This window comes from Rhinoraja longicauda, chromosome 2, assembly GCF_053455715.1.
Source record: "Rhinoraja longicauda isolate Sanriku21f chromosome 2, sRhiLon1.1, whole genome shotgun sequence".
Lineage (NCBI taxonomy): Eukaryota > Metazoa > Chordata > Chondrichthyes > Rajiformes > Arhynchobatidae > Rhinoraja > Rhinoraja longicauda.
The window spans coordinates 29,621,934-29,641,055 of NC_135954.1; the positions used below are offsets into that span (position 1 = coordinate 29,621,934).

The 19,122-nt window shown below is 41.0% G+C and overlaps 1 protein-coding gene across 1 annotated transcript in view; it reads left to right on the top strand.

The window, feature by feature from the left end:
• Nucleotides 1–14,137, top strand: part of LOC144603160 (phosphatidylinositol 5-phosphate 4-kinase type-2 alpha-like) — a 198,221-nt gene extending 184,084 nt beyond the window's left edge. Inside the window, exons 9-10 of the mRNA XM_078416327.1 lie at nt 7,460–7,563; nt 11,901–14,137. Coding sequence (XP_078272453.1) covers nt 7,460–7,563; nt 11,901–11,981 — 185 coding nt within the window. The 3' untranslated portion in view covers nt 11,982–14,137. The remainder of the gene's footprint in view (nt 1–7,459; nt 7,564–11,900) is intronic.
• Nucleotides 14,138–19,122: the final 4,985 nt, after the last annotated feature.

Sequence of the window (19,122 nt, forward strand, 5' to 3'; positions counted from 1 at the left end):
AACTGGCTCCATAAGTTTGATGTAAATGTCCTTTATCTTTTGCATCATTACTTTTATTGTTACATACATCTAATTCCCCAGATTTATTTTCTCTCTAATTCATTGTCTTTCAATCTTTCAGCATATTGAGTTTTATTTTCAATTTGTTCACAACTCTGCAAGGCCTTTTATGCCTTCCTGTATTTTTGTGCAGTCCTCAACATTATTTCCAAAAAGACCCACAAAGTGCTGAAGTAACTCAACAGGTCAGGCAGCACCTCTGGAGGACATGCCTAGGCAGTGTTTCGGGTCAGGATCCTTCTGCACAAAACAAAATGTTGCCTCTCTGCCTATCCTTGTCCTCCAGAAATGCTATCTGATCTACTGAGTTGCTCCAGCACTTTTGGTTTTTTTTTGTAAACCAGTATCTGGAGTTCCTTGTGTCCTCATTATTTGGCTGAGAAACATGGTAATTATATCTGCCTCGTCCTCTCGCACCTCAATCTAGATAACCATGTCTTCTGTGTGGAAAAACCTACCTCCCAAATCTCCTTTAAATTTCTCAACTGTACCTTAAATGTCTCCTCTCTAGTTCTATTTTCCCCTTCCCTAGGTATAAAGACTCTGGCCATCTATAGTACCTATGCCCCTCTATATGGTCAACTCCCAGTTGTCTTTGTGTAGGAAAGAACTGCAGATGCTGGTTCATATCGAAGGTAGACACAAAATGCTGGAGTAACTCAGCGGGACAGGCAGCGGGACAGTCTGAAGAAGGGTCTCGACCCGAAACGTCACCCATCCCTTCTCTCCAGAGATGCTGCCTGACCCGCTGAGTTACTCCAGCATTTTGTGTCTACCTCCCAGTCTTCTTTGTTAAGATGAGAGTAACCCAGAATCTCTCATAATAATTACAGCTTTCAATTCCAGGCAATATCTTTTCTGTACTCTCTTTAGTGTGGCGACTGTACACTCCAGGTGCCAGCTGAACAATGTTTTGTATAACTACAACATGTATATGCTTTCGCCTGTAATTCCTGTATAGAATTGTGTGCAACACCACTTTTCTCGCTCTTCCCGTTGGAACATTCCCTGCTGCATGTCCTTTGCTTTTATTCTTCCAGCTATTTTTCTATCTATTCACCTACCTTGCCTGAGTGATCAATTTTGATATGTAGCATGTGTGGCCATTTATTGTCAGGCATCTGAAATTCCATATTTGCTGCATTAACTGCATTGTCCCTTTTTTATTCTTTTGCTATTTCTTCAAATAATTTAATAAGGTTTGTAAATCTGAAATACTTTTAGAAATCTATATTTTCCAATTTTTATTATATACTAAACCAAGTGGACCCATTGGGCCCAAAGCTCTCCTGCATTGGTGCAGCACCCTCTCCCCCTCCCCTCTCCCTCTCCCCCTCCCCCTCCCCTTCCCCCCTCCCCTCCCTCCCCCTCCCTCCACGTGTACCGTTTTGGCTGTAGTTCAGGAATAAACAAACAAACGAGAGTTTTAGTATATAGATTCTACACCCAGATGTTTTGTTATCTGACCTTTCCAACAACAATCATACTGCGGTGTCTTTTCTATGATTCACTTTAAAATAATTGGTCTGATGTCCCCATGATTTTCTTTAGAACGATATGGGAACAATATCTAGAATCATAAAATTATACAGCACAGAAATAAGACCTTCGAACTAACACGTCAATGCCAACCAAGTTGCCTAACCGAGCTAGTCCCACTTGCTTGTACCTGGCCCATACCTCTCCAAACATTTCCTATCCATGTACCTGTCTAAGTGTCTTTTAAATGTCATAATCTTACCTGCCTCTAACCCTTCCTCTGACAGCTCGTTCTATATACCTACCGCCCTCTGTGGAAAATTTGCCACTGATCCCTTTTAAGTCTTCCCCCTCTCACCTTGGATTTATCCCCTCTAATGCTGGGGGAAAGATTGTGACCATTCACCTCATCTATGTTTCACGTTTGGAACTAGGTTTCCAGGGTTTCTAGTGTACATGGATTTCTTACTCGCGGTGTTTTCTTTATGTGACGTTTTGGGCCTTGGGCATCCAGTAGTTTGTTTAAAAGATCAAGGACTATTAAGTAGTTTTATATAATTAAAAATCTAAATACTGCAGATGCAGGAAATCTGAAATGAACAAGATGAATGCTGAAACCACTTGGATTTAGCGGCATCTGTGGAAAGAGTAACAGAATTAAAATTTCATGTTTAGAAGGATATGGCCCAAATGCAGGCAGGTGGGACTAGTGTCGATGGGACATGTTGATCGGTGTGGGCAATTTAGGCTGACGAACCTTCTTCCACACTGTGTGACTCTATGTCGAAGGTCCCTTCTTAAGTGATGGATCTGATGAAGCTGTTTGGCCTGAAGAGGAACAGAAGTATTCTTCACCCTCGTTGCCTTTTACCGTCTGGTGCAGTCAATGTAGGAAAGTGAAATCCTCCTGAGTTTTTTATTGCGCTGGTCTTCTCCTCTCTCTGACTTGTTAGAGCAACTGACCCAGCACTAAAATTGTCTTTTATTACCTTTCTAACCACATCAACCCTTCTCAGAACCTCTTTAACTTGTATTTCCCAATCAACCCCCTCCTTATGTCTTTATTCCACACACCTCTCAGAAATCGTGCAACCATAAAAGTGCCATTTTAAGCCTCTTTTATCCACGTTTCCGTAAACGCTCCAATATCACAATAGACAATAGGTGCAGGAGTAGGCCATTCGGCACTTCGAGCCAGCACCGCCATTCAATGTGATCATGGCTGATCATTTTCAATCAGTACCCCGTTCCTGCTTTCTCCCCATACCTCCTGACTCCGCTATCCTTAAGAGCCCTATCAATTCAACAGGCCTGTTCCTATCCACAAGTTTGACAAATGGCATCAGATGTTAGCATGTGAGCAGAATACTGCTTTTACTCTATAAAAGCAATGAACCTAATCAACAATATTTGCTATTGATACATTGGCCTTCATTGGTCAGGATCCATTGTACAAGATGTTAGTGAAGGTGCATTTGGAGTAATGTGTTCAATTTTGTCACTCAGCTACAGGAAGGATGTTGTTAACCTAGAAAGAGTTTTGAGAAGATTTACAAAGATGTTGCCAGAACTTGAGTTATTTTTGAGAGGCTGAGCAGGCTTACACTTTACACCTTGGAATGCAGGAGGTTGAGGAGTGATCTTATAAAGGTGTATAAGAGGGAGGAATAGAGGGGGTAAATGCACAGTCTTTTACCCAGAGTTGGAGAATCAATAAATAGAGGACATGGGTTTAAGGCAAGAAGGGAAAGATTTAATGAGAGCAACTTTTTCACACAGTGGGTGGTGGGTATATGGAACAAGCTGCCAGAGGAGGTAGTTGAGGCAAGTACTATATTAGGATCTAAAAGACATTTGGACAGGTGCATCGATAGGAAAGGTTGAGAAAGATATGAGCTGAGGGGCACGTTTCCATGCTGTATGACTCTATGGCGCTATAATATTCTTGGCCAAATATCCAGTGAACTGATCAATGCAAATTATTAGATACTTAAAAGAGTGAATGAATGAATGAATAAGTGTATTGGCCAAGTATACATATACAAGGAATGTGCCTTGGTGCTCCGCTCACAAATGACAACACAAACATACAGTTAACAATTAAGAATAAAGCATAAACACATTAAAACAATAAGGATACACCATTATGGTCTAAACATGTGGGTGAAAATAAACCAGCGCAAAAAAACAGACTACAGACTTTGGTTACTGAGTAGAACTATCACTCGTGGAAAAAGCTGTTTTTATGTCTGGCTGTGGCTGCTTTGACAGTCTGGAGTCGCCTTCCAGAGGGAAGTGCTTCGAAGAATTTGTGGCCAGGGTGAGAGGGGTCAGAGATGATCTTGCCCGCTCGCTTCCTGGCCCTTGCAGTGTACAGTTCGTCAGTGGGGGGAAGGTTGCAGCCAACAACCTTCTCAGCTGTGCGAACGATCCGTTGCACCCTCCGGATGTCGTGCTTGGTGGCTGAGCCAAACCAGACCATGATGGAGAAGGTGAGGACGGACTCAATGATAGCAGTATAGAATTGGACCATCATTGCCTGTGGCAGATAGTGTTTCCTCAGTTGCCGCAGGAAGTACATCCTCTGTTGGGCCTTTTTGACTGTGGAGTCGATGGTGGCCCCCCATTTAAGGTCCCTGGAGATGATGGTTCCAAGGAACTTAAATGACTCCACAGATGTGACTATGGTGTTGTTGATGGTGAGTGAGGGGAGGCGAGGGTGATCTCTTCGAAAGTCTACAATTAGTTCCACTATCTTGAGAGCATTGAGCTCCAGGTTGTTGCGATGGCACCAGGATGCCAGCTGTGTCATTTCCCATCTGTAGGAAGATTCCTCCCCATCCTGGATCAGTCCAATCAGGGTAGTGTCATCCACAAACTTGAGGAGCTTGACAGAGGAGTCTGTGGAGTGCAGTCATTGGTGTAGAGAGAGTAAAGGAGAGGGGAGAGTACGCAGCCAAGGGGTGCTCCTATGCTGAGGGTCTGCGGGTCCGAGATGTGCTTTCCCAGCCTCTGCTACTGCTTGTCTGTCAGGAAGTTGATGATCCACTGACAGAGGGGTTCAGGCACAGTCAGCTTGGAGAGTTTGTAGTGTTGTAGCTCTGGCACAATGGTGTTAAAAGCAGAGCTAAAGCCCACAAACAGAATCCTGGCATAAGTCCCCTTGCGGTCTGGGCGCTGGAGGATGAAGTGCAGGCCTAGGTTGACTGCGTCATCCACCGATCTATTGGCCCTGTATGCAAACTGTATGCAAAATTCAGATGCTTGAATCTGGAGCAAGTAATAAACTGTTGGAGAAACGAGTGTCAGGCAGCATTTGTGGAAGGAGATGAAAACGATGTTTCATGTCAAGAGCCTTCGAGGGTCCTTTCCTACCCAAACAGCCGCCTCCCCAGGTAGTTTTCCCTGCAACAACAGGAGATGTAACAAATATATCTAACCATTCTAGCTCTCCTTCCTATTTCCGTACTGACCTTTCCCCTGGCCCTCCTCCATTGTCAGAATGAGGCCACACACAAACCGGGGGAACATCACTTCATATTCCACTTGGGTAGCTTACGATCCAATGGTATGAACATTGAATTCTCCAATTTGGGGTAACCTCTAACAATCCCTCCCTCCCCCTCCCCTTTCTTCCCCTACATTCCTTCCTCTGACTTCACAATTCACAACTCTTCCATCCTTTTGACTCACACCTTCTGTTTTTTCATCTCTGGCCTTTGTCCCCCCCGCCCCTTCCCTCCAGTTAGTGTTCACCTATTACACGCCACACTTTGTTCAGCCCCTCTTGCTCTTCCAGCTTTCTTCACCACCACCCCCTACCAACAATCAGTCTGAAACAGGGTCCTGACCCAAAACAACATCTATCCATGTTCTCCAGGGATGCTGCCTGACCTGCTGAGTTATTCCAGCACTTTGTGTCTTTTTTTTCCCCTGACAAATGCCATTTGTCCATTTCCTTCCACAGATGCTGTCTAATCTGCTGAGTTCCTCCAGCAGTTTGTTCTTGCTGTAAATTAATCCTTTTTCCACACCAACAATCTTATTTTGGCAATGGCAAGATTTACAGTTCAATACTACTTAATGTCAGCTTTCAAGCAGTACTGAATCTATTATGATTTGGGCTTCTCTGCACTCAGCCCATAATTCTGGCACAGGGGAAAGTCATTCATTGAAATTGTGGTCAACCGGAGGTTCAAAGTAATATTGTTCCAACCTAAAATATACAATCATCCATAAAAATGAGAAACTGGAGAATTGCAGAGGAGAGAATGATGGGTTAGCAATTATAGAAAAAGACAAGAAGTGGGTTAAGTTATGTACTGGGCAATTTCACTCTGCACCTGATACCTGATTTTGACAAATTTGCATTAACATGGAAACAAAATAACAAATACTCCTGGCATTTTTGATTTATTTCAAATTTGCAAATTTATGAAAAATGTTGTCCATGTACATTGTCACCTACATCATTAATGTACGTAACAAACAGCAGGGGGGCCAGTGCTGACTCTACAGCACTCCACTGGTCACAGGCCTCCAATCAGAAAAATAATCCTCCACAACTACCTTTTGATTTCTTCCTCCAAGCCAATTTTGAACTCAGCTTTGAGTTCACCTACACATCGCGCTGTCTCAGCAAGGCCACCAGCACAATCGAGGATGAATCTCACCCCTGTCACTCCCTCCTATCCCCTCTACCATCAGGTGCCATCAAGAGGTACAGAAGTGTGAAAATGCACACCTCCAGATTCAGGGATAGTTTCTTCTGTTGTCAGGCAACCAAACCATCCTAGCACCTACTGGAGAACAATCCTAACCTACCATCTACGTCATTAGAGACCCTTGGACTATCTTTAATCCGACTTCATTGGACTTTATCTTGCACTAAACATTATTCCTTTTATTGTTTTTCTAAATACTGTGTGCGACTTGATTGTAATCATGTATATTCTTTCCGCTGACTGGATACTACTCAATAAAAAACTTTTCACTGTGCCTCAGTACACGTGACAGTAATAAACTAAATTAAATTTGCTTGTTTACCTTGGATACCATGTGATCTACCATGTGGAACCTTGTCAAAGGCCTTGTGGGATCCCGTCAAAGGCCTTGCTAAGTCAATAAAGACAATGTCCACTGTCCTACCCTCATCAATTCTCTTGGTGACCAATAGAAATATATAAATTTGGCAATCTAAAATTATGAGAAAATAGGCATGATGCATTTTCATTTCCTTCTGTCAAGTACAGATAAATAACGAAAGCGCAATTAGCTCATTTTTGCCAAGAATCACCAGTGTGGTTTGTTTATTTTTATAAACAGAAACCTAATTTGTGCCTTGAGTGATGATTTTTAAAAAAATACTAAATATTCAAAATATTTTTCAAATTCTATAGTTTAAGTAATTTCAAGATTATTTCTGCACAGAAATGGGGTCCCACAATATCATAAAAATAAATATCTGGAGGATATTTATGTAAAGTGATATTCTTAATAGCTTGATCGTTGGGCTTGCTGTTATCAGACTGCTTCAGTTTCTCCCCTCACCCCATTTCCTCAACATTTTCCATATCCACTGACACCTGGTGCCATTCCACTGATTGGTCTGTAGATTAGCATCCAGTTCAAAACCTGGTGTTCTTATGGGATTTATGAGATGCAAAAAAAAGCTTGGGAAGAAAGAAAGGTCATAGATTCACAAATACAATAAATATTCTACAATTTTTAAAAATATTGTGAAGTTTGTTCGGAGGAAGCTTGTGCTTCAGTTGCCATTTAACAGATGTTCCCACTGCGACCTGTCCTGTCCAAGCAGTTGACAGTAATAATGACTTTATGTAACATTTGTCCAACTTTATAATGCATCTCTGTCAGTTATAATTACATCTTGTTCACCAATTATACATTTATTTCCCAGACTCCCAGAGGAAGGAGGTATACTTCTTGGGAATTATTGACATTCTGACACATTATGATGCAAAGAAGAAAGCAGCACATGCTGCCAAAACCGTCAAACATGGTGTAAGTAATTTCTCTTTTCAAACCTCATATGCTTTGAGGTTTAAGAACCACAACATAAAAGTCTTAATTGTTTATTTTTAGTGGGCACAGAACTTTAGGTTGAAGGCAGTTTTGTTCCTTGTGGAATTCTAAATGTCTGCACGTACTGTTGTTGAATCCTAAAACAACCCTGAAACATAAAATAATAATGTTCAAATCACACATAATCTGCTGCACTGCTCTGCAGTCCATACTGAAGAAGTGTGATATTTTTGGAAACTCTCCATCTTTTGTCCCTTCGTTCTGTTCAGATGGAAATAAAAAATGTTTGACCTGGATTTTACCACAATTTCACAGTAGTTTAGTGTGGAATTGCCAGTATAAGTTAGAAATGAAAATCTGTTCTTAATTCGTACACTGCTTGAGTCAGATGCAGGGTCCCACAATTCATTTGAATTGGCAGTTAATGGTAGTCATTTGTAAGACGGTAGGGGAAAAAAAGGTAAAGATAAGGTGACTTAATTTTTTTAAAGTATTTGTGTGGAAATAATATAATTGTTTTGATTTAAACTTATATAGGCAAGGTAGAGGCCATGAGCTAATGTGAGCAAATGTGTAGCTGGGTAAAAAGGTCAGCATGCAAGTGGTGGGCCAAAGGAGCTATTTTATTTGTGTGGCGCAACTCTATGACTATCTGGAGCTTTGGTGAAACCATATCTGGAGTACTGTGGAAGATAGCGAGTGCTTGAGTAGCTCAGCAGGTCAGGCAGCCTCTCAGGATAACATGGATATGTTCGGGTCAGGAGCCTTCTTCAGGCTTATTGTAGGGGGGAGGTGGGGAAAGAAAGCTGGAAGAGAGGAAGTACAGGACAAAGCCTGGCAGGCAATAGGTGAGCAGAGGTGAAGAGGGTTATTTGATGGGTAGTTATCTGGTTGGACAAAGGCCAGAGATGAAAAGATAATAGGTGTGTGACAAAAGGATTGAAGAGTTGCGAATTGTGAAGCGAAAGGAAGGAATGTAGGTGGAAGGGGAGAGAGAGGGGAGAAATAAATGCAAGTTCAAGTGGCCCAAGGGGGATGTGGTTGGTTATTTGGGGGAACAAGGGAAAATGGGAGGGTTATGTAGCTGCCTAAAATTGGAGAATTTAATGTTCAGACCATTGGGCTGTAAGCTACCCAAGAGGAATAGGAGGTGTTGTTCCTCCAGTTTACATGTGGCCTCACTCTGGCAGTGGACAGAAAGGGAGTAGTATGGGAATAGGAAAGGAGTTAAAATGGATGTCAACTGGGAGATCCAGCAGAGCTTGATGGACCGAGTCCAAGACTAGACTACTGTGTACAGTATTGATCTCTTTATGAATAGATAATGATGTGTTAGTTCAGATAGTTCACTTTTTCTTGTACCTACAGTGTCCTCCATAATGTTTGGGACAAAGACCCATCATTTATTTATTTGCCTCTGTACTCCACAATTTGAGATTTGTAATAGAAAAAATCACATGTGGCTAAAGTGCACATTGTCAGATTTTATTAAAGGGTATTTTTATATAGTTTGGTTTCACCATGTAGAAATTACAGCAGTGTTTATACATAGTCCCCCCATTTCAGGGCACCATAATGTTTGGGACACATGGCTTCACAGGTGTTTGTAAATGCTCAGGTGTGTTTAAATGCCTCCTTAATGTAGGTATAAGAGAGCTCTCAGCACTTAGTCTTTCCTCCAGTCTTTCCATCGCCTTTTGGAAACTTTTATTGCTGTTTGTCAACACGAGGACCAAAGTTGTGCCAATGAAAGTCAAAGAAGCCATTATGAGACTGAGAAACAAGAATAAAACTGTTAGAGACATCAGCCAAATCTTAGGCTTACCAAAATCAACTGTTTGGAACATCATTAAGAAGAAAGAGCACTGGTGAGCTTACTAATCGCAAAGGGACTGGCAGGCCAAGGACGAATTCCACAGCTGATGACAGAAGAATTCTCCCTATAATAAAGAAAAATCCCCAAACACCTGTCCAACAGATCAGAAACATTCATCAGGTGTGGATTTGTCAATGACCACTGTCCGCAGAAGACTTCATGAACAGAAATACAGAGGCTACACTGCAAGATGCAAACCACTGGTTAGCCACAAAAATAGGATGGCCAGATTACAGTTTGTCAAGAAGTACTTAAAAGAGAAACCACAATTCTGGAAAAAGGTCTTGAGGACAGATGAGACGAAGATTAACTTTTCCAGCATTTTGTGATACCGAAGATTAACTTATATCAGAGTGATGGCAAGAGCAAAGTATGGAGCAGAGAAGGAACTGCCCAAGATCCAAAGCATACCACCTCATCTGTGAAACACGGTGGTGGGGGCGTTATTGCCTGGGCATGTATGGCTGCTGAAGGTACTGGCTCACTAATCTTCATTGATGATACAACTGCTGATGGTAGTAGCATGATGACATCCTATCTGCTCAAGTTCAACAAATGCCTCAAAACTCTGGCCAGCAGTTCATTCTACAGCCCATAATGATCCCAAACATACTGCTAAAGCAACAAAGGAGTTTTTCAAAGCTAAAAAATGGTAAATTCTCGAGTGACCAAGTCAATCACCCGATCTGAACCCGATTGAGTATGCCTTTTATATGCTGAAGAGAAAACTGAAGGGGACTGGCTCCCAAAACAATCATATGCTAAAGATAGCTGTAATCCAGGCCTGGCAGAGCATCACCAGAGACAACACCCAGCAACTGGTGATGTCCATGAATCTCAGACTTCAAGCAGTCATTGCATGCAAAGGATATGCAACAAAATACTAAACATGACTACTTTCATTTACATGACATTGTTGTGTCCCAAACATTATGGTGTCCTGAAATGGGGGGATTATGTATAAACACTGCTGTAATTTCCAAAGTGTCATGAATCTTTGGAAATCTCTTCTTTCAAAAGGCAATGATCTTTAAATATTTTTAAGTTTGAGGGAGAAGCAATTTGAAGTGCTTTAGTTAAATGTGATGATGCAGGTGAGCTAGAACATACCTTACCTATGACACCCCTCTGAAACCTTTGATAGACAGTATACCCCCACCTTGTGTTTAGTGCATTTGTCAAAGCTATCAGAGACACTCAGAAACATTGAAAAAAAATTGAAATAAATAACAAACAAACAAAAAAATATATATATATATATATATTTTTTTAATTTTATTTTTGTTGTTGTTATTTATTTCAATTTTTTTTCAATGTTTCTGAGTGTCTCTGATAGCTTTGACAAATGCACTAAACACAAGGTGGGGATATACTGTCTATCAAAGGTTTCAGAGGGGTGTCATAGGTAAGGTATGTTCTAGCTCACCTGCATCATCACATTTCAATGCTCTGCCACTACCCAGTGCCTCGTAGCTTTGTTCCTGGACCATCTAGGCCGGTGAATCAGACTTTCCAGATCCAACGAAGATAGGTTTTGGGTGAATGGAGGATATGGGCCTTCATTGCAAGACACGCTCAGGAAAGTTTGGGCCATTGTGATAATGCGTGAAGACCTGTCCAATATTTAACATTCAAGCAATACCATCAGCAAAGGATGCAATTGTCACTTACAGTTAGAGCTTTTTATGTGCTTGTTGTATTTCAGATTTTAATACAATTCAAAAGCACAGCTGGATTTGTGGGATCTAAGCTGATGCCATCACTGCAATGCGCAAATTCATTTTTCTAGTAGTCATTACTGTTATTCCTCAGCTTGATGAGCAGTTTGTGTACAAACAGCTTTCTTAGCTTCCACAATTTGAAATAAATAGCGAGTAGGTAATGTGTTTACTGTTTGACCGCCACAACACTACCCTCGAGCACCGTCATCAGGAACAAATTAATACCTTCAATTGGCCCACACATTATTCCCACTTTTGGTTTAGTTTTTAGTTTATTGTCATCTGTACAGAGGTACAGTGAAAAGCTTTTGTTGCATGCTAACCAGTCAGTGGAAATACAACACATGATTACAATTGAACCATGTGTTGTACCAATTGTACCATTCACAGTGTACAGATATATGATAAAGGCAATAATGTGAATAATGTTTAGTGCAAGATAAAGCCAGTAAAGTCCGATCAAAGTTAATCCGAGGATCGCTAATGCGGTAGATTGTAGTTTAGGACTGCTCTCTAGTTGTGGTGGGATGGTTCAGTTGACTGATAACAGTGGGACAGTTGCCCAGCCTCTTTCTTGTCACTCCTCCATCACAAAGAAATAAGGACTTTTTTAAAGAAGCTTTTATTCAAAGTCACCTATTGGCAAAGTTTATTAAAAATCAATATATATGAGAGTTGTTATATAGAAAATGATAATAACATATCATTTCATTTTATAGGCTGGTGCAGAAATATCCACCGTGAATCCAGAGCAGTACTCGAAGCGCTTTGTGGAATTTATCACCAGTGTTTTGACATAGCCTAACATGTGCACGAATGGAGGGGTGATAATGACATTTGAATGAAAGGGGCTAAATGAAGTGGCATCTACAGCATTTGTCTTGATGAAAGCATTCCCTTGTTTACATTTTCTAATTATGATGACTGTCGGAAAATAGCTTTAACTGCTTCCTGAATATCCCAGCACGGTTCTCCCGATTAATGACTTTATTTTGTGGGGGAAACATATAAAAATCTTTGGAGTGCACTGCATTAGCAACACTCTGAGACCACCTGTGATGGAACTTTGTGGGGAGAGGTACTTTGACGAAGGGGAAGAAACTGCATGTTATTTGACACACAGTAATTACTGGTATCAAATTGTAAACTGTGGATCGGTTTATCACTTGAACTGAAAGATGGAGAGCAGTATTTGTTTAACTTGCTAATGTTACACTTCCGTTGTGCACACTGGCACTCCTCTAGGTGGCTTCATGGTTTATCGTTTCTTCAAAGGAATCATGTCATAACACAACTTACAATGTACTATAAAATAATGTAGAAATAAATTTGTCTCAAATCCCCACATTTTTGGCAGCTTGTACTATATATGTGTTTAAAAATTATAATTATTTTGGGCAAAATTCAATTAAAAAACGTATTCATTCCCTCTGAAATATTAACTGGGTTGCCATACAGTACAGAAAAGATGTGCTTTAATTGTTGAGATCTGCCTTATTTTTATTTAACATGGTTCGGGGCAACAATTTACTACATTTCTAATTTCTCATTTTGAAACAATGTGTAAAATGAAGAATATAAAGTCAATGGGTCACTTTGTACACAACTAATACATTGCAGTTGTAATTGTAAAATAGTGGGATTAATATTTTAAAATAACATTTGCAATACTTCAGACTATTCATCATTTTGAATTGTATAAGTTAATGTCACAATGCACCAGGTCCAGGATTTTAAAGCATTCTTATTCTGGAATTTGCAACTAACTTGTGTTGCCTAGAGAGCAGTTTCCTCTTTAAATAGGGTTTATAATAAAATGTATTTGGATAAAGCCTATTGTTACAATGATCTTATTCTATCTTATTAATGCTTAAATATATATTCAATATCTATTCTTACAAGTGTTCCACACCCAAATATGAATATGAAATGCTCCGGATATTTATTATTTTCTTTCATATAGGCCTGTCAAAACACAAAAGTACTATTTCAGATGTCATGGTTGCCTTTCTAAGTTTTTGAAACAACACATGAGGAAATGAGGGGGTGCATTAAATGGATATGTAATAAACTGTTGCCCAAAACCTTTCAGTCTGCATCTGTGAATTAATCTTCTCTATGACTTCCACCATCTCATTAATCATGACGATTATGCCTTGTTCAGTAAAATGTGCTTACCATCTTAAAAAAATACACTGTGCAACAAGTGTGCCTTTAATTGAGGTAAATCATTGAAAACGTTGTAATATTGGTATAGATTTCATTAGCAGCTGTGCCATCCCCAGAAATTGGGAATTTAAGCAAGCAAAGGAGTGCCAGAATGTCTTTCCTATTAAAAATGGCTCAGTGATGTTTGAACTGCAATTTTTTTTTAAAAACATGCTTCACATTAGGTTGCAATTACCTAGATTGTACTAGGATTCTAGCGAGTATCAGCATCTTCAGTGGCCAAAGGTAATGTCATCCATGTGGGTATGAAATAATTTAACATGGTTTTGTTATTCTTGGTATAGTGATGTTAACACTGTAATGTAAATGTACAGTTATATATTTTATGTATTTAAAAGAAAATTCCATAATCATTGTGCCGGTCACTTTCATTTCAAATTTTCTGTAGGATGCTATATTTTACATGAGTAATAAGACTACAAGAAACAAGTCCCATAGGGGTGGGGGAATTTGGGTGGGGTGGGGGGGAACACGTACAAATATGTTTAGACAAATATTTCCTTCCGTGGCTCAATTGTGTATTTTAAATTCTTTTGGCAGCTTACAATATAATGCACAATATTTTGTCTATTAGCCATTCATGTAGATAAAATGTACTTTTGTTTAAGTGAGGCAACTTTATAAAATATGTACTAGTGTTGCATTTGACACACTCCATACCTAAGCTTTGCTTTATCAAATAAAGTGCCCTGTTGTCTCAAATAAAGTACTGGACGTATTGATGTTTTTTCATGCTGTTGGTTAAAGAGTCAAGTCAAGTCAATTTTATTTGTATAGCACATTTAAACACAACCCATGTTGACCGAAGTGTCGTACATCAGTGCAGGTACTAAAAAAGAACATACAATAGTACACAAACCTAACAACACATACGTGAACAGTTTACAGCGCCCCCTCAGAGGGCCTCAAATGCTAGGGAATAGTAGGTTTTGAGCCTGGACTTAAAGGAGTCGATGGAGGGGGCAGTTCTGATGGGGAGTGGGATGCTGTTCCAAAATCTAACAGCTCTTTCCTATTTTCATTTTTGCAAAACCATTCGGGTAAAACATGAACTGAAGCCCAGCAGCAGTTTGAGTGCATTTGAGCAGTACTTTCTTGATGGGCTAGAACGTACTACAAACAGTGAGCTGTCTGCACTGATAACTGACCCATGTGGTAAATATGGCCTTGCCATTTCCTGTTCTATTACTGACTGTTTTCTGCACAAGTTACCCTAATCCCAATTGGCAAGCATTATGATGTCATGCATCAATTCCATTCGCAAAATGATTGAAAGTAACTAACAGTTGAGGTACAGTGAAAAGCTTTTTTGTTGTACCATCTATTAAATGTTCCAGTTCAGCATGGAACTGTTGGAGTGTTTTGGCCTGATTTCGACTTTAGACATACAGCGTGGAAACAGGCCCTGCAGTCCACCAAGTCCGCGCCGATGAGCGGCTACCCTGTACACTAACACTATCCTACACACGGGACAATTTTATAATTTTTACCAAAGCCAATCAACCAGCAAATCTTTGGAGGAGTGGGAGGAAACCGGAGCACCCAGACAAAACCCACGAGATCACAGGGAGAACGTACAAATTCCATCCAGACAGCACCCGTAGTCAGGATTGAACCTGGGCCTTTGGCACCGTAAAGTAGCGACTCTACCGCTGTGCCACTGTGCCGCCAGTGATGTGTAAATAAAGGAGGGCAGCAATAGTTGACCATGGCTTCCTTTCAATTTGTGAGCAATTCTGATCATGCAGTAGCCTCTAAATTCTTTAGACAGCCATCTGGTCCATGGATGGACTTCCGTGGAGGAATAAAGAAAAAACAAAGTTCATGTGGTTGGGGAGAAGCCAAGATCCCTGTGCTTTATTAACAAATAATCACCAGGACACATTAAGGTGACTGCCAGATAGCGGTTTTGCAGGGAAACAGTTGGCGTCAGTGGTTCAGGCTTCAGCACATCTCAGACTTTGAAACATGGAAGTCCAAGACATGCAGGAGATCAATGTCAGCACTTCACCCACTCCACCCACAGACTTTCCCAACAGCGGAGCACTGATGTGCTGAGGAGAGGGGGCAGGCAGAACAGGGGGAAGCCCCACATGGGAAATTAAACAAATGAATGACTTGTCTTACTTCAATGTTTTTAAATTATTTGTAAATTAAGATTTTTTTTTTTTAATCCATCAAATGTTAAAAATGGAGATCAATTTGGATGCTTTTTAAAAATCAAAGATATCCTAAACCAGTTTAAATACCCATGAGAAAGATGTCAGAGGCCGGTTTGGTGATAGTGGCCCAGTCTGTTACACAGGACAGTCTCTGGTGTGGAAGATCAGCCCATCTAGGTGTGGAGAAAGCAATTCCAGGCGACAGGTACTGCAAAGTGCTGGAGGAACTCAGTGGGTCAGGCAGTTTCTGCCTGAGGGATTAAAGTGTTAACATTTTGGGTTGGGACCCTTAGGGGCCACTCATCAGACCAGGTAGCAAACTGAATTTAACACCAACGTGCACTACAATGACATCCCACACAGGGGCAATTTACAGAAGCCAATTAACCTACACATTTGCACATCTTTGGAATGTGGGAGAAAACTGGAGCACCCAGAGAAAGTATGCTCTCATATACTTTTATAGGTCCCGCCACAACCTTCAGCATTCCAGAGTAAATAATCCAAGTCTGTCCAACCTCTCCCTATACCCAGTACCCTCTAATCCAAGCGTTCTTCCGTTAGACCTCCTCGGTGCCATTTTCAAAACCTGCACATCGTTCCTGTAATTGGGCGACCAGAACTGCATGCAATACTCCAAATGTGGCTTGACCAAAGTCTTATAAAGCTGCATCATGGGTTCCTGAGTTTTCTCGTCAATGCCTCGACCAACGAAGGTAAGCATACCATATGTCTTCTGTACCATTCTATTTACTTGTGTTGACACTTTAAGGATCTTGTGCCCCTATGTACATCAATGCAGTTAAGGGTCGTGCATTAATTGTATATTTTTCCACAACATTTGATCTCCCAAAGTGCAACACAGTGCTTCAGAAGAACAAGGAGGAATCTTGCAGAAATTTTCAAACTTCTCATGCTGCAGATGGAGCTGGATATGATGTCTGGAACCAGCTGCCGCCTTCTCAATATAAGTAATTGACAAATCACAGCAGAGATGAGGAACATTTTCTTTACCCAGAGCATTGTGAAGATGTGGAATCCCTATCTCTAAGGAGGGTTGTGCTCGTCACTAGGAATAATAAGGTGGGAATTGATTGTTTTTTGGGGTATTAAGAAAATCGAGGGATATAATGTGCAGTAAAGCGACAGAGCGTTAAAATATTAGCCATTACTTTATTGAAAGGAGGCAGGAAAACTGAATGACTTGCTCCAGCTTTTATTTCTTGTTATTTTTGCCCTCTGCATCTCAAAGGTCCATTTACCAACAGAGGGAGTCATTGCCCCAATGTATCTGTAGGCAGTCTGATATAAAAGTTACAATAACGAACCAGTTCAATTTGTTATTTTACACCTTTTTCATTATAAAGAAAGTAATCAAACATTTTCTTCCTTCTACATGGTCCTTATCACCAAAAAAATATATATATTTCTGAAGTCACATTTTTCTGTTCAAAACCATACTGTGGCAAATACTGAAGTGCCCAGATACACACCTATCACAGAATTTGAAACATTCTAGAGTTACTTTCCAGTGGAGAATAGGGGTCCAAAATATCGCAGGTACTGAAGACATTTACAATTTTTAAAACTGAAGATGCCGCCCAGTCATAATGAGATGATACTTTCCAGAACCAGGGGCCACAGTTTAAGAATAAGGGGTAGGCCATTTAAAACTGAGATGAGGAAAAACTTTTTCAGTCAGAGAGTTGTGAATCTGTGGAATTCTCTGCCTCAGAAGGCAGTGGAGGCCAATTCTCTGAATGCATTCAAGAGAGAGCTAGATAGAGCTCTTAAGGATAGCGGAGTCAGGGGGTATGGGGAGAAGGCAGGAACGGGGTACTGATTGAGAATGATCAGCCATGATCACATTGAATGGCAGTGCTGGCTCGAAGGGCCGAATGGCCTCCTCCTGCCCCTATTGTCTATTGTCTATTGGTATCTGTAAGTATACATTTTCTTCTTTCTAGCGAACATTAGAAAATAGTTCTTTGGTGACTTAAGAATGATGCCACATATGTAGGGTTGCCAACTTCCTCACTCCCAAATACGGGACAAGGTGACGTCACCGCCCTGGCCACGGCCAGTGGCCACGTGCTCCCGCTTCACCAATGGCGGCCGCCTGGGACAGGAGGCGGGTTGCTACGCAACCTCCGTTAGGTGGCCTCCGGGCTTACGCTGTCCGCAGCTAAAATGTCGGAAACCTAGAGCGTCTGGACCTAAACTGTCGGAACCTACAGCGTCAGGGCCTACAGTGTTCGGGCCTACAGCGCCCCTCAGGCCTAATACCATATTACCGCTGGCTGGATGAAGTCACTTGGAGCGCGGGGCGGTGACGTTACCCTTTGTCCCTTATTTTGGAGTGAGGAAGTTGGCAACCCCACTATTACGGGACAAGGGCAGTCCCGTACGGGACAATCTAATTTAGCCCAAAATACGGCTAACACGTGACAGTTGGCAACCCTACAAATATGTGACTACTGCAATGGTGCTTTACCTGTAGCGATTGCATGTGCCAGCAAGCAGAAAGTCTATACTTCGAACAACTTAAACCAGAAAGGTTGCTCATTGAAAAGATTACAATTTTTAGGAGCAGAAAGTAGTCAAAAAATATTAAAGGTGCATGTTGGCTGCAGGGAAAAAAAAGACATGGATATAGAATGTCTGCACCAACAAGCAGAGTTCTTCCAGAAATCTGCTGATCAAGAAACTGCACCCAAAAATATATTGTAATGTGGCAAAGTTGTAAATGGTAGCACTTATTAACCATTGGTGTAATATTTATAGGTGTTTCTAGAATATCACCACTTAAAATGTTCTATCCTCCAAAGAGGGTTGTAATTCATGATGTACTTTTTAGGTTTAGTTTATACTAGACCAAGTGGACCCGTTGGGCCCAAACCTCTCCTGCATTGGTGCAGCACCCTCCCCTCCCCCCCTCCCCTCTCTTCTCAATCCCCCCCCCCCTCCCCTCTCTCCTCAACCCCCCCTCCCCTCTCACTTCTCCCCCACTTCCCCCCCCTCCCTCCCCCCCCCCCCCCCTCCCCCTCCTCTCCTTTTAAACTTAAAAATGTGAATAACTTCAAAAATATAACACCGATTTCAATAAAACTACTTGCATTATCACTAAAGTGACAATAGTGAGTAAGGTGGGCCTAAAATTGTCATGCTATCATGTACCGTTTTGGCTGAGGTTCAGTCACAAGCAAGATAACAAACGAGAGTTTTAGTATATAGATTGTCACATATACCGAGGTTCAGTGAAAAGCTTTGAATTGCATGCGGGCCAGATCAGATATACCATACATAAATACAACTCAAGTACAAGATAGAGTAAAGGGGAAGACACAGAGTGTAGAATATAGTTCTCAGCTTTGTAGCATTTTGTAGCACATCAGTTCCATAGATACATCAGTTCCATAGATACCATTTATGACACCGTCCCAGTCTGATGTTTAATTGCTTTACCTGATTTGCTGTGTTTGTTCTTGTTTGCTCAGTCTCTATTTTGTATTGATTACAGCTTCCAGCGTGAACTTTTTAAAATTCTAGT